Source organism: Scyliorhinus torazame, chromosome 22 (assembly GCF_047496885.1).
Source record: "Scyliorhinus torazame isolate Kashiwa2021f chromosome 22, sScyTor2.1, whole genome shotgun sequence".
In the NCBI taxonomy this organism is placed as follows: Eukaryota; Metazoa; Chordata; class Chondrichthyes; order Carcharhiniformes; family Scyliorhinidae; genus Scyliorhinus; species Scyliorhinus torazame.
Window position 1 is genome coordinate 15,675,515 of NC_092728.1, and position 24,630 is coordinate 15,700,144.

The 24,630-nt window shown below is 58.6% G+C and overlaps 1 protein-coding gene across 1 annotated transcript in view; it reads right to left on the minus strand.

Annotated features, from left to right (window-relative positions):
- Positions 1 to 24,630, minus strand: part of LOC140399439 (uncharacterized) — a 165,152-nt gene that overhangs the window by 7,136 nt on the left and 133,386 nt on the right. The window contains exons 22-26 of the mRNA XM_072489017.1: positions 17,848 to 17,946; positions 15,126 to 15,209; positions 9,961 to 10,059; positions 4,043 to 4,156; positions 1,007 to 1,108 (exon numbers count right to left, since the gene is read on the minus strand). Coding sequence (XP_072345118.1) covers positions 1,007 to 1,108; positions 4,043 to 4,156; positions 9,961 to 10,059; positions 15,126 to 15,209; positions 17,848 to 17,946 — 498 coding nt within the window. The remainder of the gene's footprint in view (positions 1 to 1,006; positions 1,109 to 4,042; positions 4,157 to 9,960; positions 10,060 to 15,125; positions 15,210 to 17,847; positions 17,947 to 24,630) is intronic.

A 24,630-nucleotide genomic window follows, 5' to 3' on the forward strand; every position in this document is an offset into this window, starting at 1 on the left:
GCACTGTCGGAGGGTCAGTGCTGAGGGAGCGCCGCACTGTCGGAGGGTCAGTACTGAGGGAGCGCCGCACTGTGGGAGGGTCAGTGCTGAGGGAACGCCGCACTGTCGGAGGGTCAGTGCTGAGGGAGCGCCGCACTGTCGGAGGGTCAGTGCTGAGGGAACGCCGCACTGTCGGAGGGTCAGTGCTGAGGGAGCGCCGCACTGTCGGAGGGTCAGTGCTGAGGGAACGCCGCACTGTCGGAGGGTCAGTGCTGAGGGAGCGCCGCACTGTCGGAGGGTCAGTGCTGAGGGAGAGCCGCACTGTGGGAGGGTCAGTGCTGGGGGAGCTCCGCACTGTCGGAGGGTCAGTGCTGAGGGAGCGCCGCACTGTGGGAGGGTCAGTGCTGAGGGAACGCCGCACTGTCGGAGGGTCAGTGCTGAGGGAGCGCCGCACTGTCGGAGGGTCAGTGCTGAGGGAGCGCCGCACTGTCGGAGAGTCAGTGCTGAGGGAGCGCCGCACTGTCGGAGAGTCAGTGCTGAGGAAGCGCCGCACTGTCGGAGGGTCAGTGCTGAGGGAGTGCCGCACTGTCGGAGAGTCAGTGCTGAGGAAGCGCCGCACTGTCGGAGGGTCAGTGCTGAGGGAGCGTCGCACTGTCGGAGGGTCAGTGCTGAGGGAGCATCGCACTGTCGGAGGGTCAGTGCTGAGGGAGCGCCGCACTGTCGGAGAGTCAGTGCTGAGGGAGCGCCGCACTGTCGGAGAGTCAGTGCTGAGGAAGCGCTGCGCTGGTGGAGCGTCAACACAAGCAACAACCAAATCAGCTGACGAGCGTCATGACCCCCGTACTGGTTGTCGAATCTTACTGTACACAATGTGGCTGCTGCGTTTTCCCTCAGTTCTAAAGGCGATCACAATCCCTTGAACGGATCTCCTTCGTTGGCTGGGAGGGGATTTGGGACGTCCAGCATGGTGCTAGAGGGACATTTTCCTTTCAGGAACACTGAGGGCTCCTCCTTCCGAAGCTCTTACCTTGGGTGAGACAGGCGGCCGGGCGGTGCTAGCTGGTTCCGCGTCCCCTTCACGAATCATGGGAGACACAACCCGTATGGACAAGTCCTGCACTCCAGCTTCCTGGAATTAAAATAACCAACGTTTTAGGTGTAACCTCCCTCATTCATCGCGTAGAGATTCCATCCCAGGGCTGCTTCCTGGGTTTCGAAGATTGAGAGGCAGAAATTTTATATGATCGGAGAAACAGACATCAACGCATTGCGGGTGCGAGACCCCCATCCCATTCACCGAGACCCCCATCCCATTCACCGAGACCCCCATCCCATTCACCGAGACCCCCATCCCATTCACCGAGACCCTCATCCCATTCACCGAGACCCTCATCCCATTCACCGAGACCCCCCATCCCATTCACCGAGACCCCCCATCCCATTCACCGAGACCCCCATCCCATTCACCGAGACCCCCATCCCATTCACCGAGACCCCCATCCCATTCACCGAGACCCTCATCCCATTCACCGAGACCCCCATCCCATTCACCGAGACCCCCATCCCATTCACCGAGACCCCCATCCCATTCACCGATACCCCCATCCCATTCACCGAGACCCTCATCCCATTCACGAGACCCTCATCCCATTCACCGAGACCCTCATCCCATTCACCGAGACCCTCATCCCATTCACCGAGACCCTCATCCCATTCACCGAGACCCCCATCCCATTCACCGAGACCCCCATCCCATTCACCGAGACCTCCATCCCATTCACCGAGACCCCCATCCCATTCACCGAGACCCCCATCCCATTCACCGAGACCCTCATCCCATTCACCGAGACCCCCATCCCATTCACCGAGACCCCCATCCCATTCACCGAGACCAGACTCAGCTGAGGTCCAGGCTGAGGGTCAGCGCTGAGGCAGCGCCGCGTTGTCAGAGGGTCAGTGCTGAGGGGGTGCCGCACTGTGGGAGGGTCAGTACTGAGGGAGCGCCGCACTGTCAGAGGGTCAGTGCTGAGGGAGGGTCGCACTGTCACAGGGTCAGTAGGGGGAGCGCCGCACTGTCGCAGGTTTAGTACTGAGGGAGGGTCACACTGTCAGGGGGTCAGTACTGAGGGAGCGTCAAATTGGCGGAGGTTCAGTGCCGAGGGAGCGTCGCATTGTCGGAGGGTCAGTGTTGAGGGAGCACCACACTGTCGGAGTGTCAGTGCTGAGGGAGCGTCGCACTGTCGGAAGCTCTGTACTGAGGGAGGGCCGCACTGTCAGAGTGTCAGTACTGAGGGAGCTCCGCACTGTCGGAAGCTCTGTACTGAGGGAGGGCCGCACTGTCGGAGTGTCAGTGCTGAGGGATCTCCGCACTGTCGGAAGCTCTGTACTGAGGGAGGGCCGCACTGTCGGAGTGTCAGTACTGAGGGAGGGCCGCACTGTCGGAGTGTCAGTGCTGAGGGAGCTCCGCACTGTCGGAAGCTTTGTACTGAGGGAGCTCCGCACTTTCAGGTATGCTATTTTTCAGATGAGGCGTTAAACCCTCGACTACCCTCTGAGGTGTTTGCCCACCTCTGTCGGCAGCACTGGACAGTTCCAATCTGACTGGGGGATAGTACATGGTCACACGTACTCAGATTTATCTGAGCAAAATCTCGAGTGTGAAATGTGATCGCAGCCTGTGTAGCCGATAACATCTATCCTCAGTGCACCACAGCCCTGTCCCTGCCGTCACTTAATGGATGTGAACTGCTCTCCCATCTCAGCAACTGAAAAATGGCAATTACACCTGCTTCCTTTGGCTTTCCAGGCAGATTATTCCAGAAGGCCTCGGTGAGGTCACACCTGGAGTATTGAGTGCAGTTTCGGTGTCCTTATATGAGGAAGGATGTTCTTGCTCTCGAGGGGGCGCAGCCAAGGTTAACCAGGCTGATTGCTGGGATGGCGGGAGCATGAGGTGACTTTGAGTCGGTTCGGATTGTATTCTCTGGAATGGAGGCGATCGCAAAGAAACCAATAAAATAGTAACAAGAGTGGTGGCACAGGGGTCACAGTCGGAGGATACGGGGTAGACTATTTAGGACAGAGATGAGGAGAAGTTTCTTCACCCAGAGAGTGGTCGGCCTGTGGAATTCGTTACCACAAGGAGTTGTTGAGGCCCAAGAAGCAGTTAGATACAGCACTTGGGGTGAAGGGGGTCAAAGGATATTGGGGGGAAAGCGGGATTAGGTTATTGAGTTGGATGATCAGCCATGACCATAATGAATGGCGGAGCAGGCTCGAAGGGCCGAATGGCCTCCTCCTGCTCCTATTTTCTAATTTTATATCAGAGCACCCCACCCCTGCTATTTTAATTATTTTTTAAATTTAGAGGACACTCTCGGGTGTCTCAATATCCTTTTGATAACACTGAGACCGTCCTTGGTGAGGCTGCACCTGTACAGGGCCCTGGTGAGGCTGCACCTGTACGGGGCCCTGGTGAGGCTGCACCTGTACGGGGCCCTGGTGAGGCTGCACCTGTACAGGGCCTTGGGGAGACCGCACCTGTACGGGGCCCTGGTGAGGCTGCACCTGTACGGGGCCCTGGTGAGGCCGCACCTGTACGGGGCCCTGGTGAGGCCGCACCTGTACGGGGCCCTGGTGAGGCCGCACCTGTACGGGGCCCTGGTGAGGCTGCACCTGTACAGGGCCTTGGGGAGACCGCACCTGTACGGGGCCCTGGTGAGGCTGCACCTGTACGGGGCCCTGGTGAGGCCGTACCTGCACGGGGCCCTGGTGAGGCTGCACCTGTACGGGGCCCTGGTGAGGCTGCACCTGTACAGGGCCTTGGGGAGACCGCACCTGTACGGGGCACTGGTGAGGCTGCACCTGTACGGGGCCCTGGTGAGGCCGTACCTGTACGGGGCCCTGGTGAGGCCGCACCTGTACGGGGCCCTGGTGAGGCTGCAGCTTTACGGGGCCCTGGTGAGGCCGCACCTGTACGGGGCCCTGGTGAGGCTGCACCTGTACAGGGCCTTGGGGAGAGAGCTGAGCATTGGAATTCTGTTTCCATATTTGAATTACGTACCTCGGAAGAGGTGGGTGCGGTCTTTCTGCTGCCGTGCCTCTCTCTGCTATCTCGTTGTTTGATCGAAGGAGAAGCCGATCGATGGGAGGTTGATTCGGTTTCGCTCACTGACCTCTGAAACACGAGGCAAATCAGATTAGACAATGCAGAAACCCAATATCAATCACTGCCCCGCTCTCTCCCCATAGTCCTGTATCAATCCCCAAACTAATCCCACTGCCCCGCTCTCTCCCCATAGCCCTGTATCCCAAACTAATCCCACTGCCTCACTCTCTCCCCATAGCCCTGTATCAATCCTAAACTAATCCCACTGCCCCGCTCTCTCCCCATAGCCCTGTATCAATCCCCAAACTAATCCCACTGCCCCGCTCTCTCCCCATAGCCCTGTATCCCAAACTAATCCCACTGCCTCACTCTCTCCCCATAGCCCTGTATCAATCCTAAACTAATCCCACTGCCCCGCTCTCTCCCCATAGCCCTGTATCAATCCCCAAACTAATCCCACTGCCCCACTCTCTCCCCATAGCCCTGTATCAATCCCCAAACTAATCCCACTGCCCCGCACTCTCCCCATAGCCTGTATCAATCCCCAAACTAATCCCACTGCTCCACTCTCTCCCCATAGCCCTGTATCAATCCCCAAACTAATCCCACTGCCCCACTCTCTCCCCATAGCCCTGTATCAACCCCCAAACTAATCCCACTGCCCCGCTCTCTCCCCATAGCCCTGTATCAATCCCCAAACTAATCCCACTGCCCCACTCTCTCCCCATAGCCCTGTATCAATCCCCAAACTAATCCCACTGCCCCGCTCTCTCCCCATAGCCCTGTATCAATCCCAAACTAATCCCACTGTCCCACTCTCTCCCCATAGCCCTGTATCAATCCCCAAACTAATCCCACTGCCCCGCTCTCACCCCATAGCCCTGTATCAATCCCCAAACTAATCCCACTGCCCCGCTCTCTCCCCATAGCCTGTATCAATCCCCAAACTAATCCCAGTGCCCCGCTCTCTCCCCATAGCCCTGTATCAATCCCCAAACTAATCCAACTGTCCCGCCCTCTCCCCATAGCCCTGTATCAATCACCAAACTAATCCCACTGTCCCCCTCTCTCCCCATAGCCCTGTATCAATCCCCAAACTAATCCCACTGCCCCGCTCTCTCCCCATAGCCCTGTATCAATCCCCAAACTAATCCAACTGCCCCGCTCTCTCCCCATAGCCCTGTATCAATCACCAAACTAATCCCACTGTCCCCCTCTCTCCCCATAGCCCTGTATCAATCCCAAACTAATCCCACTGCCCCACTCTCTCCCCATAGCCCTGTATCAATCCCCAAACTAATCCCACTGCCCCGCTCTCTCCCCATGGCCCTGTATCAATCCCAAACTAATCCCACTGTCCCACTCTCTCCCCATAGCCCTGTATCAATCCCCAAACTAATCCCACTGCCCCGCTCTCACCCCATAGCCCTGTATCAATCCCCAAACTAATCCCACTGCCCCGCTCTCTCCCCATAGCCTGTATCAATCCCCAAACTAATCCCAGTGCCCCGCTCTCTCCCCATAGCCCTGTATCAATCCCCAAACTAATCCAACTGTCCCGCCCTCTCCCCATAGCCCTGTATCAATCACCAAACTAATCCCACTGTCCCCCTCTCTCCCCATAGCCCTGTATCAATCCCCAAACTAATCCCACTGCCCCGCTCTCTCCCCATAGCCCTGTATCAATCCCCAAACTAATCCAACTGCCCCGCTCTCTCCCCATAGCCCTGTATCAATCACCAAACTAATCCCACTGTCCCCCTCTCTCCCCATAGCCCTGTATCAATCCCAAACTAATCCCACTGCCCCGCTCACTCCCCATAGCCCTGTATCAATCCCCAAACTAATACCACTACCATCGCTCTCTCCCCATAGCCCTGTCTCAATCCCAAACTAATCCCACTGCCCGGCTCTCTCCCCATAGCCCTGTATCAATCCCCAAACTAATCCCACTGCCCCGCTCTCACCCCATAGCCCTGTATCAATCCCCAAACTAATCCCACTGCCCCACTCTCTCCCCATAGCCCTGTATCAATCCCCAAACTAATCCCACTGTCCCCCTCTCTCCCCATAGCCCTGTATCAATCCCCAAACTAATCCCACTGTCCCCCTCTCTCCCCATAGCCCTGTATCAATCTCAAACTAATCCCACTGCCCCGCTCTCTCCCTATAGCCCTGTATCAATCCCCAAACTATTCCCAGTGCCCCGCTCTCTCCCCAGAGCCCTGTATCAATCCCCAAACTAATCCAACTGTCCCACCCTCACCCCGTAGCCCTGTATCAATCCCCAAACTAATCCAACTGCCCTGCTCTCTCCCCATAGCACTTAATCAATCCCAAACTAATCCAACTGCCCCGCTCTCTCCCCATAGCCCTGTATCAATCCCAAACTAATCGCACTGCCCCACTCTCTCCACATAGCCCTGTATCAATCCCCAAACTAATCCCACTGCCCCGCTCTCTCCCCATAGCCCTGTATCAATCCCCAAACTCCCACTGCCCCGCTCTCTCCCCATAGCCCTGTATCAATCCCCAAACTAATCCCACTGTCCCCCTCTCTCCCCATAGCCCTGTATTAATCTCAAACTAATCCCACTGCCCCGCTCTCTCCCTATAGCCCTGTATCAATCCCCAAACTATTCCCAGTGCCCCGCTCTCTCCCCAGAGCCCTGTATCAATCCCCAAACTAATCCAACTGTCCCACCCTCTCCCCATAGCCCTGTATCAATCCCCAAACTAATCCAACTGCCCTGCTCTCTCCCCATAGCACTTAATCAATCCCAAACTAATCCAACTGCCCCGCTCTCTCCACATAGCACTGTATCAATCCCCAAACTAATCCCACTGCCCCGCTCTCTCCCCACAGCCCTGTATCAATCCCCAAACTCCCACTGCCCCGCTCTCTCCCCATAGCCCTGTATCAATCCCAAACTAATCCCACTGCCCCGCTCACTCCCCATAGCCCTGGTTCAATCCCCAAACTAATACCACTACCCCGCTCTCTCCCCATAGCCCTGTCTCAATCCCAAGCTAATCCCACTGCCCGGCTCTCTCCTCATAGCCCTGTATCAATCCCCAAACTAATGCCACTGCCCCACTCTCTCCCCATAGCCCTGTATCTATCCCCAAACTAATCCAACTGTCCCGCCCTCTCCCCATAGCCCTGTATCAATCCCCAAACTAATCCAATTGCCCCGCTCTCTCCCCATAGCACTTAATCAATCCCAAACTAATCCAACTGCCCCGCTCTCTCCCCATAGCCCTGTATCAATCACCAAACTAATCCCACTGTCCCCCTCTCTCCCCATAGCCCTGTATCAATCCCCAAACTAATCCCACTGCCCTGCTCTCTCCCCATAGCCCTGTATCAATCCCCAAACTAATCCAACTGCCCCGCTCTCTCCCCATAGCCCTGTATCAATCCCAAACTAATCCCACTGCCCCGCTCACTCCCCATAGCCCTGTATCAATCCCCAAACTAATACCACTACCATCGCTCTCTCCCTATAGCCCTGTATCAATCCCAAACTAATCCCACTGCCCGGCTCTCTCCCCATAGCCCTGTATCAATCCCCAAACTAATCCCACTGCCCCGCTCTCACCCCATAGCCCTGTATCAATCCCCAAACTAATCCCACTGCCCCACGCTCTCCCCATAGCCCTGTATCAATCCCCAAACTAATCCCACTGTCCCCCTCTCTCCCCATAGCCCTGTATCAATCCCCAAACTAATCCCACTGTCCCCCTCTCTCCCCATAGCCCTGTATCAATCCCAAACTAATCCCACTGCCCCGCTCTCTCCCTATAGCCCTGTATCAATCCCCAAACTATTCCCAGTGCCCCACTCTCTCCCCATAGCCCTGTATCAATCCCCAAACTAATCCAACTGTCCCACCCTCTCCCCATAGCCCTGTATCAATCCCCAAACTAATCCAACTGCCCCGCTCTCTCACCATAGCCCTGTATCAATCCCAAACTAATCGCACTGCCCCACTCTCTCCACATAGCCCTGTATCAATCCCCAAACTAATCCCACTGCCCCGCTCTCTCCCCATAGCCCTGTATCAATCCCCAAACTCCCACTGCCCCGCTCTCTCCCCATAGCCCTGTATCAATCCCCAAACTAATCCAACTGCCCCGCTCACTCCCCATAGCCCTGTATCAATCACCAAACTAATCCCACTGTCCCCCTCTCTCCCCATAGCCCTGTATCAATCCCAAACTAATCCCACTGCCCCGGTCACTCCCCATAGCCCTGGTTCAATCCCCAAACTAATACCACTACCCCGCTCTCTCCCCATAGCCCTGTCTCAATCCCAAGCTAATCCCACTGCCCGGCTCTCTCCTCATAGCCCTGTATCAATCCCCAAACTAATCCCACTGTCCCCCTCTCTCCCCATAGCCCTGTATCAATCCCAAACTAATCCCACTGCCCCGCTCTCTCCCCATAGCCCTGTATCAATCCCCAAACTAATGCCACTGTCCCGCTCTCAGGGGCAGCACGGTAGCCTTGTGGATAGCACAATTGCTTCACAGCTCCAGGGCCCCAGGTTCGATTCCGGCTTGGGTCACTGTCTGTGCGGAGTCTGCACATCCTCCCCGTGTGTGCGTGGGTTTCCTCCGGGTGCTCCAGTTTCCGCCCACAGTCCAAAGATGTGCAGGTTAGGTGGATTGGCCGTGCTAAATTGCCCTTAGTGTCCAAAATTGCCCTTAGTGTTGGGTGGGGTTACTGGGTTATGGGGATAGGGTGGAGGTGTTGACCTTGGGTAGGGTGCTCTTTCCAAGAGCCGGTGCAGACTCGATGGGCCGAATGGCCTCCTTCTGCACTGTAAAATTCTATGAAACCAATCTCACTGTCCCGCTCTCTCCCCATAGCCCTGTATCAATCCCCAAACTAATCCCACTGCCCTACTCTCTCCCCATTATCATGTATCAATCCCAAACTAATCCCACTGCCCAGCTCTCTCCCCATAGTCCTGTATCAATCCCCAAACTAATCCCACTGCCCCACTCTGTCCCCATAGCCCTGTATCAATCCCCAAACTAATCCCACTGCCCCGCTCTCTCCCCATAGCCTGTATCAATCCCCAAACTAATCCCACTGTCCCGCTCTCTCCCCATAGCCCTGTATCAATCCCCAAACTAATCCCACTGCCCCACTCTCTCCCCATAGCCCTGTATCAATCCCCAAACTAATCCCACTGCCCCGCTCTCGCCCCATAGCCCTGTATCAATCCCCAAACTAAACCCACTGCCCCGCTCTCTCCCCATAGCCCTGTATCAAGCCCAAAACTAATCCCACTGCCCCACTCTCTCCCCATAGCCCTGTATCAATCCCCAAACTAATCCCACTGCCCTACTCTCTCCCCATTATCATGTGTCAATCCCAAACTAATCCCACTGCCCAGCTCTCTCCCCATAGTCCTGTATCAATCCCCAAACTAATCCCACTGCCCCACTCTGTCCCCATAGGCCTGTATCAATCCCAAACTAATCCCACTGCCCCACTCTCTCCCCATAGCCCTGTATCAATCCCCAAACTAATCCCACTGCCCCGCTCTCGCCCCATAGCCCTGTATCAATCCCCAAACTAATCCCACTGCCCCGCTCTCTCCCCATAGCCCAGTATCAATCCCCAAACTAACCCCACTGCCCCGCTCTCTCCCCATAGCCCAGTATCAATCCCAAACTAATCCCACTGTCCCACTCTCTCCCCATAGCCCTGTATCAATCCCCAAACTAATCCCACTGCCCCGCTCTCTCCCCATAGCCCTGTATCAATCCCCAAACTAATCCCACTGCCCCACTCTCTCCCCATAGCCCTGTATCAATCCTCAATCAGAGTAATGGGATTTGGGATGCCCAACAATTACCGCAATGGGGATGCGTTCGGAATCGCTCCGCGATGTGTCCCGCTTCGCCACGGAGGGTGTAGCCTGGCTCCGAACTGCTGCAGCTTCTAATGGCTGACTCTGGGGAAAAAATGAGTCAGAACATGGTCAGCATCTCCTGAGAGGGGCGGGGGTAAATGAACAAGCTCCCCTTGAATTGATGCCCGGTATGCTGGGATGCCTGCCTCTTTCATGAGACTGCGTTCCTCTGACTCGACAAACTCAAGCCCACCAACTCAGCTTGACACACCCAACAACTCGCTATGTAGCCGCTCCCCCCCCCCAGCAACAGTCCCGAGGGAGCGCCGCACTGTCGGAGGGTCAGTGCTGAGGGAGCGCCGCACTGTCGGAGAGTCAGTGCTGAGGGAGAGCCGCACTGTCGGAGGGTCAGTGCTGAGGGAGCGCCGCATTGTCAGAGGGTCAGTGCTGAGGGAGCGCCGCATTGTCAGAGGGTCAGTGCTGAGGGAGCACCGCACTGTCGCAGGGTCAGTACTGAGGGAGTGCCGCACTGTCAGAGGGTCAGTGCTGTGGGAATGCCGCACTGTCAGATGGTCAGTGCTGAGGGAGTGCCGCACTGTCGCAGGTCTGTGCTGAGGGAGGGCCGCACTGTCAGAGGGTCAGTGCTGAGGGAGTGTCGCACTCCCGGAGGGTAAGTGCTGAGGGAGCACCGCACAATCGGAGGGTCAGTGCTGAGGGAGTGCCGCACTGTCAGAGGGTCAGTGCTGAGGGAGTGCCGCACTGTCGAAGGGTCAGTGCTGAGGGAGTGCCGCACCGTCGGAGGGTCAGTGCTGAGGAAGCGCCGCACTGTTGGAGGGTCAGTGCTGAGGGAGCTCCGCACTGTCGGAGGGTCAGTGCTGAGGGAGCGCCGCACTGTCGGAGGGTCAGTGCTGAGGGAGCGCCGCACTGTCGGAGGGTCAGTGCTGAGGGAGCGCCGCACTGTCGGAGGGTCAGTGCTGAGGGAGCGCCGCACTGTCGGTGGGTCAGTGCTGAGGGAGCGCCGCACTGTCGGAGGGTCAGTGCTGAGGGAGTGCCGCACTGTCGGTCGGTCAGTACTGAGGGAGCGCCGCGCTGTCGGGAGGGTCAGTGCTGAGGGAGCGCCGCACTGTCGGAGGGTCAGTTCTGAGGAAGCGCCGCACTGTCGGAGGGTCAGTGCTGAGGGAGCGCTGCACTGTCGGCGGGTCAGTGCTGAGGTAGCACCGCACTGTCGGAGGGTCAGTGCTGAGGTAGCACCGCACTGTCGGAGGGTCAGTACTGAGTGAGTGCCGCACTGTCGGAGGGTTAGTGCTGAGGTAGCACCGAACTGTCGGAGGGTCAATGCTGAAGGAGCACCGCACTGTCGGAGGGTCAGTGCTGAGGTAGCACCGCACTGTCGGAGGGTCAGTACTGAGGGAGCGCCGCACTGTCAGCGGATCAGTGCTGAGGTAGCACCGAACTGTCGGAGGGTCAGTGCTGAGATAGCACCGAACTGTCGGAGGGTCAGTGCTGAGGTAGCACCGCACTGTCGGAGGATCAGTGCTGAGGGAGTGCCGCACTGTTGGAGGGTCAGTGCTGAGGAAGCGCCGCACTGTCGGAGGGTCAGTGCTGAGGGAGCGCCGCACTGTCGGAGGGTCAGTGCTGAGGGAGCGCCGCATTGTCAGAGGGTCAGTGCTGAGGGAGCACCACACTGTCGCAGGGTCAGTACTGAGGGAGTGCCGCACTGTCAGAGGGTCAGTGCTGAGGGAATGCCGCACTGTCAGAGGGTCAGTGCTGAGGGAGTGCCGCACTGTCAGAGGGTCAGTGCTGAGGGAATGCCGCACTGTCAGAGGGTCAGTGCTGAGGGAGTGCCGCACTGTCGCAGGTCTGTGCTGAGGGAGGGCCGCACTGTCAGAGGGTCAGTGCTGAGGGAGTGTCGCACTCCCGGAGGGTAAGTGCTGAGGGAGCACCGCACTATCGGAGGGTCAGTGCTGAGGGAGTGCCGCACTGTCAGAGGGTCAGTGCTGAGGGAGTGCCGCACTGTCGAAGGGTCAGTGCTGAGGGAGTGCCGCACTGTCGGAGGGTCAGTGCTGAGGGAGTGCCACACTTTCGGAGGGTCAGTGCTGAGGGAGTGCCGCACCGTCGGAGGGTCAGTGCTGAGGGAGTGCCGCACTGTCAGAGGGTCAGTGCTGAGCGAGCGCCGCACTGTCGAAGGGTCAGTGCTGAGGGAGCGCCGCACTGTTGGAGGGTCAGTGCTGAGGGAGCTCCGCACTGTCGGAGGGTCAGTGCTGAGGGAGCGCCGCACTGTCGGAGGGTCAGTGCTGAGGGAGCGCCGCACTGTCGGTGGGTCAGTGCTGAGGGAGCGCCGCACTGTCGGAGGGTCAGTGCTGAGGGAGTGCCGCACTGTCGGTCGGTCAGTACTGAGGGAGCGCCGCGCTGTCGGGAGGGTCAGTGCTGAGGGAGCGCCGCACTGTCGGAGGGTCAATGCTGAGGGAGTGCCGCACTGTCGGAGGGTCAGTGCTGATGGAGCGCTGCACTGTCGGCGGGTCAGTGCTGAGGGAGCACCGCACTGTCGGAGGGTCAGTGCTGAGGTAGCACCGCACTGTCGGAGGGTCAGTACTGAGGGAGCGCCGCACTGTCAGCGGATCAGTGCTGAGGTAGCACCGAACTGTCGGAGGGTCAGTGCTGAGGTAGCACCGAACTGTCGGAGGGTCAGTGCTGAGGGAGTGCCGCACTGTCGGTCGGTCAGTACTGAGGGAGCCCCGCGCTGTCGGGAGGGTCAGTGCTGAGGGAGCGCCGCACTGTCGGAGGGTCAATGCTGAGGGAGTGCCGCACTGTCGGAGGGTCAGTGCTGATGGAGCGCTGCACTGTCGGCGGGTCAGTGCTGAGGTAGCACCGCACTGTCGGAGGGTCAGTGCTGAGGTAGCACCGCACTGTCGGAGGGTCAGTGCTGAGGGAGCACCGAACTGTCGGAGGGTCAATGCTGAAGGAGCACCGCACTGTTGGAGGGTCAGTGCTGAGGTAGCACCGAACTGTCGGAGGGTCAATGCTGAAGGAGCAGCGCACTGTCGGAGGGTCAGTGCTGAGGTAGCACCGCACTGTCGGAGGGTCAGTACTGAGGGAGCGCCCCACTGTCAGCGGATCAGTGCTGAGGTAGCACCGAACTGTCGGAGGGTCAGTGCTGAGGTAGCACCGAACTGTCGGAGGGTCAGTGCTAAGGTAGCACCGCACTGTCGGAGGGTCAGTGCTGAGGGAGTGCCGCACTGTTGGAGGGTCAGTGCTGAGGAAGCGCCGCACTGTCGGAGGGTCAGTGCTGAGGGAGCGTCGCACTGTCGGAGGGTCAGTGCTGAGGGAGCGCAGCACCGTCGGAGGGTCAGTGCTGAGGGAGCGCCGCACTGTCGGAGGGTCAGTGCTGAGGAAGCGCCGCACTGTCGGAGGGTCAGTGCTGAGGGAGCACCGCACTGTCGGAGGGTCAGTGCTGAGGGAGCGCTGCACTGTCGGCGGGTCAGTGCTGAGGTAGCACCGCACTGTCGGAGGGTCAGTGCTGAGGTAGCACCGCACTGTCGGAGGGTCAGTACTGAGTGAGTGCCGCACTGTCGGAGGGTTAGTGCTGAGGTAGCACCGAACTGTCGGAGGGTCAATGCTGAAGGAGCACCGCACTGTCGGAGGGTCAGTGCTGAGGTAGCGCCGCACTGTCGGAGAGTCAGTACTGAGGGAGCGCCGCACTGTCAGCGGATCAGTGCTGAGGTAGCACCGAACTGTCGGAGGGTCAGTGCTGAGGTAGCACCGAACTGTCGGAGGGTCAGTGCTGAGGTAGCACCGCACTGTCGGAGGGTCAGTGCTGAGGGAGCGCCGCACTGTCGGAGGGTCAGTGCTGAGGGAGCGCCGCACTGTCGGAGCGTCAGTGCTGAGGGAGCGCCGCACTGTCGGAGGGTCTGTGCTGACGGAGCGCCGCACTGTTGGATGGACAATGCTGAGGGAGCGCCGCACTGTCGGAGGGTCAGTGCTGAGGGAGCGCCGCACTGTCGGAGGGTCAGTGCTGAGGGAGCGCTGCACTGTCGGAGGGTCAGTGCTGAGGGAGCGCCGCACTGTCGCAGGGTCAGTACTGAGGGAGCTCCGCGCTGTCGGAGGGTCAGTGCTGAGGGAGTGCCGCACTGTCGGAGGGTCAGTACTGAGGGAGCTCCGCACTGTCGGAGGGTCAGTGCTGAGGGAGCGCCGCACTGTCAGAGGGTCAGTGCTGAGGGAGCACCGCACTGTCGGAGGGTCAGTGCTGAGGGAGCGCCGCATTGTCAGAGGGTCAGTGCTAAGGGAGCGCCGCACTGCCGGAGGGTCTGTGCTGAGGGAGCGCCGCACTGTCAGAGGGTCAGTGCTAAGGGAGCGCCGCTCTGCCGGAGGGTCAGTGCTGAGGGAGCGCCGCACTGTCTGAGGGTCAGTGCTGAGGGAGCACCGCACTGTCTGAGAGTCAGTGCTGAGGGAGCGCCGCACTGTTGGGTCAGTGCTGAGGGTGCACCGCACTGTTGGAGGGTCAGTGCTGAGGGAGCGCCGCACTGTCGGAGGGTCAGTGCTGAGGGAGCGCCGCACTGTCGGAGGGTCAGTGCTGAGGGAGCGCCGCACTGTCGGAGGGTCAGTGCTGAGGGAGCGCCGCACTGTCGGAGGGTCAGTGCTGAGGGAGCGCCGCACTGTCGCAGGGTCAGTACTGAGGGAGCTCCGCGCTGTCGGAGGGTCAGTGCTGAGGGAGTGCCGCACTGTCGGAGGGTCAGTACTGAGGGAGCTCCGCACTGTCTGAGGGTCAGTGCTGAGGGAGCGCCGCACTGTCGGAGGGTCAGTGCTGAGGGAGCGCCGCACTGTCGGAGGGTCAGTGCTGAGGGAGCACCGCACTGTCGGAGGGTCAGTGCTGAGGGAGTGCCGCACTGACGGAGGGTCAGTGCGAAGGGAGAACATCCTTGGCCAAACCCCCGTGGTGAACTTAACAGTTTTCCTGACCACTATTGGCAGAGCAGCTGATGGCGGCCGGAGGTTGACATCAAGTGTTACATAACTTAGCTGCCACCTGTCGCAGAGTGGAAGTTATTCCCCCCCCCCCCCCCTGCCCCGCACCGTCACTGAAGCACGAGTGAGCCTGGAGGTCATGTGACAAGGCAGCCCCCCCCCCCCCACAATCCCATAGTGCCAAGGCGTCCCACGCAGCCCCGTACCCGTGTCTGTTCGCTGTTGGTCTCTTTGATCACCGAGGGTCGCTCGTGGCCTTTAGACGAGGAAGGTGGTTTGAGGAACGGCTTCTGTGGCAAGAGGAGAGAACAGGGAGATTTGTAAAGTTTGGACATCAGTCTGCTCAAATGTTTCAGAATGGCAGGAGAGTGGGTGTTTCGGGAGCAAGGGGCAGCGGGCTGGAGCGAGGGGGGGCTGGCAGTAGAGAGGGGCAGTGGGTTGGTCGGGAGAGAGGGGAGGCGGGCAGAAGGGGGGTCGGGCAGTCAGTCACCTCCATACTCCCAGAACGCCTTGATCCACTTCAAGTCGTCTACCGCCGCAACCGGTCCACAGAAGACACCATTTCCCTGGCCCTACACTCATCCCTAGAGCATCTCAACAACAAGGACTCCTACATCAGCCTCCTATTTATTGACTACAGCTCCGCCTTCAACACCATAATCCCAGCCAAGCTCATATCAAAGCTCCAAAACCTAGGACTTGGCTCCCCACTCTGCAACTGGATCCTCGGTTTTCTGACCAACAGACCACAGTCAGTAAGAATGAACAACAACACCTCCTCCACAATAGTCCTCAACACCGGGGCCCCGCAAGGCTGCGTCCTTAGCCCCCTACTCTACTCCCTGTACACACACGACTGCGTGGCAAAATTTGGTTCCAACTCCATCTACAAGTTTGCTGACGATACGACCATAGTGGGCCGGACCTCGAATAACGATGAGTCAGAATACAGGAGGGAGATAGAGAACCTAGTGGAGTGGTGTAGCGACAACAATCTCTCCCTCAATGCCAGCAAAACTAAAGAGCTGGTCATTGACTTCAGGAAGCAAAGTACTGTACACACCCCTGTCAGCATCAACGGGGCAGCATAATCAAAGACCCCTCCCACCCGGCTTACTCACACTTGCAACTTCTTCTATCGGGCAGGAGAGACAAAAGTCTGAGAACACGCAGGAACAGACTCAAAAACAGCTTCTTCCCCACTGTCACCAGACTCCTAAATGACCCTCTTATGGACTGATTTCATTAACACTACACCCTGTATGCTTCACCCGATGCCGGTGCTTATGGAGTTACATTGTATATGTTGTGTTGCCCTATTATGTATTTTCTTTTATTCCCTTTTCTTCCTATGTGCTTAATGATCTGTTGAGCTGCTCGCAGAAAAATACTTTTCACTGTACCTCGGTACACGTGACAATAAACAAATCCAAATTCAAGGGGGCGGGCAGAAGGTGGCGGGCAGTGGGGGGCGGCCAGAAGGGGGGCGGCCAGAAGGGGGGGGCCAGAAGGGGGGGCGGGCAGAAGGGGGGGGGCCAGAAGGGGGGGGGCCAGAAGGGGGGGGGGCCAGAAGGGGGGGGGCCAGAAGGGGGGGGCCAGAAGGGGGGCGGGCAGAAGGGGGGGCGGGCAGAAGGGGGGGTCGGGCAGAAGGGGGGGTCGGGCAGTAGGGGGAGTCGGGCAGAAGGGGGGGTCGGGCAGAAGGGGGGGGCGGCCAGAAGGGGGGGGCGGCCAGAAGGGGGGGGGGGCGGCCAGAAGGGGGGGGGGCGGCCAGAAGGGGGGGGGCGGCCAGAAGGGGGGGGGGGCGGCCAGAAGGGGGGGGGGGGGCGGCCAGAAGGGGGGGGGGCGGCCAGAAGGGGGGGGGCGGCCAGAAGGGGGGGGGCGGCCAGAAGGGGGGGGCGGCGAGAAGGGGGGGGGGCGGCCAGAAGGGGGGGGGGCGGCCAGAAGGGGGGGGGGGGCGGCCAGAAGGGGGGGGGGGCGGCCAGAAGGTGGGGGGGGGGCGGTCAGAAGGGGGGGGGGCGGGCAGAAGGGGGGGCGGGCAGAAGGGGGGGGCGGGCAGAAGGGGGTGGGCAGAGGGGGGGTGGGCAGGGGGCGGCAACCTGAAAGGGCGGGCGGGGGGGCGGCAGAAGGAGTCGGGCAGAAGGGGGCGGAAGGGGGGCGGGTAGGGGGGCAGAAGGGGGGGGCGGGCAGGGGGGGCGGCGGCAGAAGGGGGCGGAAGGGGGGCGGGCAGAAGGGGGGGCGGGATGAAGAGGGGCGGGCAGAAGGGGGGGCAGAATGGGGGCGGCAGAAGAGGGGCAGGCAGAAGGGGGCGGGTAGAAGGGGGGCGGGCAGAAGGGGGCGGGCAGAAGGGGGGGCGGGCAGAAGGGGGGCGGGCAGAAGGGGGGGGCGGGCAGAAGAGGGGCAGAAGGGGGGTGGAAGGGGGCGGCCAGAAGGGGGGGCGGGCAGAAGGGGGGGCGGGCAGAAGGGGGGGCGGGCAGAAGGGGGGCAGAAGGGGGGTGGAAGGGGGCGGCCAGAAGGGGGGGCGGGCAGAAGGGGGGGTGGAAGGGGGCGGCCAGAAGGGGGGGCGGGCAGAAGGGGGGGCGGGCAGAAGGGGGCATCAAGGGTTATGGCGGGATAGTGCTGGAAAGTGGGAGTTGGGGGATGATGTCAGATGAGAATCTGACTGAACGGCGCAGAAGACTCAATGGGCCGAGTGGCCGACTTCTGCTCTGACGTCTGACAGGCGCTGGCAGCGCCAGGCCCAGAGCGTTGTTGTGAATTCCTATCCTGGGCTGAGTGGTGGATTGAGGGAATTCCGCACATTGCCCAGCTTTTCCTGCAACAGCACGGAAGGGGCGTGCCGGGCAGCAGTGCACATTTGGTTTGAGGGTGCCTGCGTGCGTGAGAGAATTGCATGGGGGGGGGGGGGAAATCGCCAACAGCCACACTCACCATGACAGACAGGAAATTGTTGAGGTTGAAAGCCTTCGCTTGAGTTCTGGCTTTAATCCCGGGGGACCTGTGGGTACTGCCATCCCCTTTGGCACTGCCCTGCACCAGACATAACGGGGTAGGGGATGGAGGGGAGGCGGGGGGGGGGGGGGGGAACAGAAAAAGACAAATGAACCTTTCAGAACTGTCCCTTCATCATCATAAGAGGCCCGAGGCAGCAGAACAAGGAAGGTCAGTGTGAGAGAGTTCAGAGTGACTCGCTCAGCCCCCGCCCCGGGCTGGGAGGAATGCAAAGCAGCGAGCAGACAGGACGTGAGGAAGCCGGGAAGGAGCTGAGGGCAGGCTGAGGCACAGTGAGAGAGAGGACGTGAGGCTGCTTCAGCCTCTGTTGCAACAGTGTGTCCGGATCTGGGAGCTGCACTGAAGGAAAGGTGTGAACACTTTACAGACAGAGAGAGAGAGAGTGAGACAGAGAGAGAGAGAGTGAGACAGAGTGAGAGAGAGTGAGACAGAGTGAGAGAGCGAGACACAGAGTGAGAGAGCGAGACAGAGTGAGAGAGCGAGACAGAGTGAGAGAGCGAGACAGAGTGAGAGAGCGAGACACAGAGCGAGAGAGCGAGACACAGAGTGAGAGAGCGAGACAGAGTGAGAGAGCGAGACAGAGTGAGAGAGCGAGACAGAGTAAGAGAGCGAGACACAGAGCGAGAGAGCGAGACACAGAGTGAGAGAGCGAGACAGAGTGAGAGAGCGAGACACAGAGTGAGAGAGCGAGACAGAGTGAGAGAGCGAGACAGAGTGAGAGAGCGAGACAGAGTGAGAGAGCGAGACACAGAGCGAGAGAGCGAGACACAGAGTGAGAGAGCGAGACAGAGTGAGAGAGCGAGACACAGAGTGAGAGAGCGAGACAGAGTGAGAGAGCGAGACAGAGTGAGAGAGCGAGACAGAGTGAGAGAGCGAGACACAGAGTGAGAGAGCGAGACAGAGTGAGAGAGCGAGACACAGAGTGAGAGAGCGAGACAGAGTGAGAGAGCGAGTCACAGAGTGAGAGAGCGAGACAGAGTGAGAGAGCGAGTCACAGAGTGAGAGAGCGAGACAGAGTGAGAGAGCGAGTCACAGAGTGAGAGAGCGAGTCACAGAGTGAGAGAGCGAGACAGAGTGAGAGAGCGAGACACAGAGTGAGAGAGCGAGACAGAGTGAGAGAGCGAGACAGAGTGAGAGAGCGAGACACAGAGTGAGAGAGCGAGACACAGAGTGAGAGAGCGAGTCACAGAGTGAGAGAGCGAGTCACAGAGTGAGAGAGCGGACAGAGTGAGAGAGCGAGTCACAGAGTGAGAGAGCGAGACAGAGTGAGAGAGCGAGACAGAGTGAGAGAGCGAGACAGAGTGAGAGAGCGAGACAGAGTGAGAGAGCGAGACACAGAGCGAGAGAGCGAGACACAGAGTGAGAGAGCGAGACAGAGTGAGAGAGCGAGACACAGAGTGAGAGAGCGAGACAGAGTGAGAGAGCGAGACAGAGTGAGAGAGCGAGACAGAGTGAGAGAGCGAGACACAGAGCGAGAGAGCGAGACACAGAGTGAGAGAGCGAGACAGAGTGAGAGAGCGAGACAGAGTGAGAGAGCGAGACAGAGTGAGAGAGCGAGACAGAGTGAGAGAGCGAGACACAGAGTGAGAGAGCGAGACAGAGTGAGAGAGCGAGACACAGAGTGAGAGAGCGAGACAGAGTGAGAGAGCGAGACAGAGTGAGAGAGCGAGACAGAGTGAGAGAGCGAGACAGAGTGAGAGAGCGAGACACAGAGCGAGAGAGCGAGACACAGAGTGAGAGAGCGAGACAGAGTGAGAGAGCGAGACACAGAGTGAGAGAGCGAGACAGAGTGAGAGAGCGAGACAGAGTGAGAGAGCGAGACAGAGTGAGAGAGCGAGACACAGAGCGAGAGAGCGAGACACAGAGTGAGAGAGCGAGACAGAGTGAGAGAGCGAGACACAGAGTGAGAGAGCGAGACAGAGTGAGAGAGCGAGACAGAGTGAGAGAGCGAGACAGAGTGAGAGAGCGAGACAGAGTGAGAGAGCGAGACACAGAGTGAGAGAGCGAGACAGAGTGAGAGAGCGAGACAGAGTGAGAGAGCGAGACAGAGTGAGAGAGCGAGACAGAGTGAGAGAGCGAGACACAGAGTGAGAGAGCGAGACAGAGTGAGAGAGCGAGACACAGAGTGAGACAGAGAGAGACAGAGTGAGAGAGCGAGACAGAGTGAGAGAGCGAGACAGAGTGAGAGAGCGAGACACAGAGTGTGAGAGCGAGACAGAGTGAGAGAGCGAGACACAGAGCGAGAGAGCGAGACACAGAGTGAGAGAGCGAGACAGAGTGAGAGAGCGAGACAGAGTGAGAGAGCGAGTCACAGAGTGAGAGAGCGAGACAGAGTGAGAGAGCGAGTCACAGAGTGAGAGCGAGAGACACAGAGTGAGAGAGCGAGTCACAGAGTGAGAGAGCGAGTCACAGAGTGAGAGAGCGAGACAGAGTGAGAGAGCGAGTCACAGAGTGAGAGAGCGAGACAGAGAGTGAGAGAGCGAGTCACAGAGTGAGAGAGCGAGACAGAGTGAGAGAGCGAGACACAGAGTGAGAGAGCGAGACACAGAGTGAGAGAGCGAGTCACAGAGTGAGAGAGCGAGACAGAGTGAGAGAGCGAGTCACAGAGTGAGAGAGCGAGACAGAGTGAGAGAGCGAGTCACAGAGTGAGAGAGCGAGTCACAGAGTGAGAGAGCGAGACAGAGTGAGAGAGCGAGTCACAGAGTGAGAGAGCGAGTCACAGAGTGAGAGAGCGAGACAGAGTGAGAGAGCGAGTCACAGAGTGAGAGAGCGAGACAGAGTGAGAGAGCGAGTCACAGAGTGAGAGAGCGAGACAGAGTGAGAGAGCGAGTCACAGAGTGAGAGAGCGAGTCACAGAGTGAGAGAGCGAGACAGAGTGAGAGAGCGAGTCACAGAGTGAGAGAGCGAGACACAGAGTGAGAGAGCGAGACAGAGTGAGAGAGCGAGTCACAGAGTGAGAGAGCGAGACAGAGTGAGAGAGCGAGTCACAGAGTGAGAGAGCGAGACAGAGTGAGAGAGCGAGTCACAGAGTGAGAGAGCGAGTCACAGAGTGAGAGAGCGAGACAGAGTGAGAGAGCGAGTCACAGAGTGAGAGAGCGAGTCACAGAGTGAGAGAGCGAGACAGAGTGAGAGAGCGAGTCACAGAGTGAGAGAGCGAGTCACAGAGTGAGAGAGCGAGACACAGAGTGAGAGAGCGAGTCACAGAGTGAGAGAGCGAGTCACAGAGTGAGAGAGCGAGACACAGAGTGAGAGAGCGAGACACAGAGTGAGAGCGAGAGACACAGAGTGAGAGAGCGAGTCACAGAGTGAGAGAGCGAGTCACAGAGTGAGAGAGCGAGACAGAGTGAGAGAGCGAGTCACAGAGTGAGAGAGCGAGACACAGAGTGAGAGAGCGAGTCACAGAGTGAGAGCGAGTCACAGAGTGAGAGAGCGAGACACAGAGTGAGAGAGCGAGACACAGAGTGAGAGAGCGAGACACAGAGTGAGACAGAGAGAGACAGAGTGAGAGAGCGAGACAGAGTGAGAGAGCGAGACAGAGTGAGAGAGCGAGACACAGAGTGAGACAGAGAGAGACAGAGTGAGAGAGCGAGACAGAGTGAGAGAGCGAGACAGAGTGAGAGAGCGAGACACAGAGTGAGAGCGAGACACAGAGTGAGAGAGCGAGACACAGAGTGAGAGAGCGAGACACAGAGTGAGAGAGCGAGACACAGTGAGAGAGCGAGAGACAGAGTGAGAGAGCAAGACACAGAGTGAGAGAGCGAGTCACAGAGTGAGAGAGCGAGACACAGAGCGAGAGAGCGAGACACAGAGTGAGAGAGCGAGTCACAGAGTGAGAGCGAGTCACAGAGTGAGAGAGCGAGACACAGAGTGAGAGAGCGAGACACAGAGTGAGAGAGCGAGACACAGAGTGAGACAGAGAGAGACAGAGTGAGAGAGCGAGACAGAGTGAGAGAGCGAGACAGAGTGAGAGAGCGAGACACAGAGTGAGACAGAGAGAGACAGAGTGAGAGAGCGAGACAGAGTGAGAGAGCGAGACAGAGTGAGAGAGCGAGACACAGAGTGAGAGAGCGAGACACAGAGTGAGAGAGCGAGACACAGAGTGAGAGAGCGAGACACAGAGCGAGAGAGCGAGACACAGAGTGAGAGAGCGAGTCACAGAGTGAGAGCGAGTCACAGAGTGAGAGAGCGAGACACAGAGTGAGAGAGCGAGACACAGAGTGAGAGAGCGAGACACAGAGTGAGACAGAGAGAGACAGAGTGAGAGAGCGAGACAGAGCGAGAGAGCGAGACAGAGTGAGAGAGCGAGACACAGAGTGAGACAGAGAGAGACAGAGTGAGAGAGCGAGACAGAGTGAGAGAGCGAGTCACAGAGTGAGAGCGAGTCACAGAGTGAGAGAGCGAGTCACAGAGTGAGAGAGCGAGTCACAGAGTGAGAGAGCGAGACAGAGTGAGAGAGCGAGTCACAGAGTGAGAGAGCGAGTCACAGAGTGAGAGAGCGAGACACAGAGTGAGAGAGCGAGTCACAGAGTGAGAGAGCGAGTCACAGAGTGAGAGAGCGAGACACAGAGTGAGAGAGCGAGACACAGAGTGAGAGCGAGAGACACAGAGTGAGAGAGCGAGTCACAGAGTGAGAGAGCGAGTCACAGAGTGAGAGAGCGAGACAGAGTGAGAGAGCGAGTCACAGAGTGAGAGAGCGAGACACAGAGTGAGAGAGCGAGACACAGAGTGAGAGAGCGAGACACAGAGTGAGACAGAGAGAGACAGAGTGAGAGAGCGAGACACACTGAGAGCGAGACACACTGAGAGCGAGACACACTGAGAGCGAGACACACTGAGAGCGAGACACACTGAGAGCGAGACAGACTGAGAGCGAGACAGACTGAGAGCGAGACAGACAGAGAGCGAGACAGACAGAGAGCGAGACACACTGAGAGCGAGACAGACAGAGAGCGAGACAGACTGAGAGCGAGACACACTGAGAGCGAGACAGACTGAGAGCGAGACAGACTGAGAGCGAGACAGACTGAGAGCGAGACACACTGAGAGCGAGACACACTGAGAGCGAGACACACTGAGAGCGAGACACACTGAGAGCGAGACACACTGAGAGCGAGACACACTGAGAGCGAGACACACTGAGAGCGAGACAGACTGAGAGCGAGACACACTGAGAGCGAGACAGACTGAGAGCGAGACACACTGAGAGCGAGACAGACTGAGAGCGAGACAGACAGAGAGCGAGACACACTGAGAGCGAGACAGACAGAGAGCGAGACAGACTGAGAGCGAGACACACTGAGAGCGAGACAGACTGAGAGCGAGACAGACTGAGAGCGAGACACACTGAGAGCGAGACAGACTGAGAGCGAGACAGACTGAGAGCGAGACACACTGAGAGCGAGACAGACTGAGAGCGAGACACACTGAGAGCGAGACACACTGAGAGCGAGACACAGAGAGCGAGACAGACTGAGAGCGAGACAGACTGAGAGCGAGACAGACTGAGAGCGAGACACAGAGAGAGCGAGACAGACTGAGAGCGAGACACACTGAGAGCGAGACACACTGAGAGCGAGACACACTGAGAGCGAGACAGACTGAGAGCGAGACACACTGAGAGCGAGACACACTGAGAGCGAGACACACTGAGAGCGAGACACACTGAGAGCGAGACAGACTGAGAGCGAGACAGACTGAGAGTGAGACACACTGAGAGCGAGACAGACTGAGAGCGAGACAGACTGAGAGCGAGACAGACTGAGAGCGAGACACACTGAGAGCGAGACAGACTGAGAGCGAGACACACTGAGAGCGAGACACACTGAGAGCGAGACAGACTGAGAGCGAGACAGACAGAGAGCGAGACAGACTGAGAGCGAGACACACTGAGAGCGAGACAGACTGAGAGCGAGACAGACTGAGAGCGAGACAGACTGAGAACGAGACAGACTGAGAGCGAGACACACTGAGAGCGAGACACACTGAGAGCGAGACACACTGAGAGCGAGACAGACTGAGAGCGAGACAGACTGAGAGCGAGACAGACTGAGAGCGAGACAGACTGAGAGCGAGACAGACAGAGAGCGAGACAGACTGAGAGCGAGACAGACTGAGAGCGAGACAGACTGAGAGCGAGACACACTGAGAGCGAGACACACTGAGAGCGAGACAGACTGAGAGCGAGACAGACTGAGAGCGAGACAGACTGAGAGCGAGACACACTGAGAGCGAGACACACTGAGAGCGAGACACACTGAGAGCGAGACACACTGAGAGCGAGACACACTGAGAGCGAGACACACTGAGAGCGAGACAGACAGAGAGCGAGACACACTGAGAGCGAGACAGACTGAGAGCGAGACAGACTGAGAGCGAGACAGACTGAGAGCCAGACAGACAGAGAGCGAGACACACTGAGAGCGAGACAGACTGAGAGCGAGACAGACTGAGAGCGAGACAGACTGAGAGCGAGACAGACTGAGAGCGAGACAGACTGAGAGCGAGACACACTGAGAGCGAGACACACTGAGAGCGAGACACACTGAGAGCGAGACACACTGAGAGCGAGACAGACTGAGAGCGAGACAGACTGAGAGCGAGACACACTGAGAGCGAGACAGACAGAGAGCGAGACAGACAGAGAGCGAGACAGACTGAGAGCGAGACACACTGAGAGCCAGACAGACAGAGAGCGAGACACAC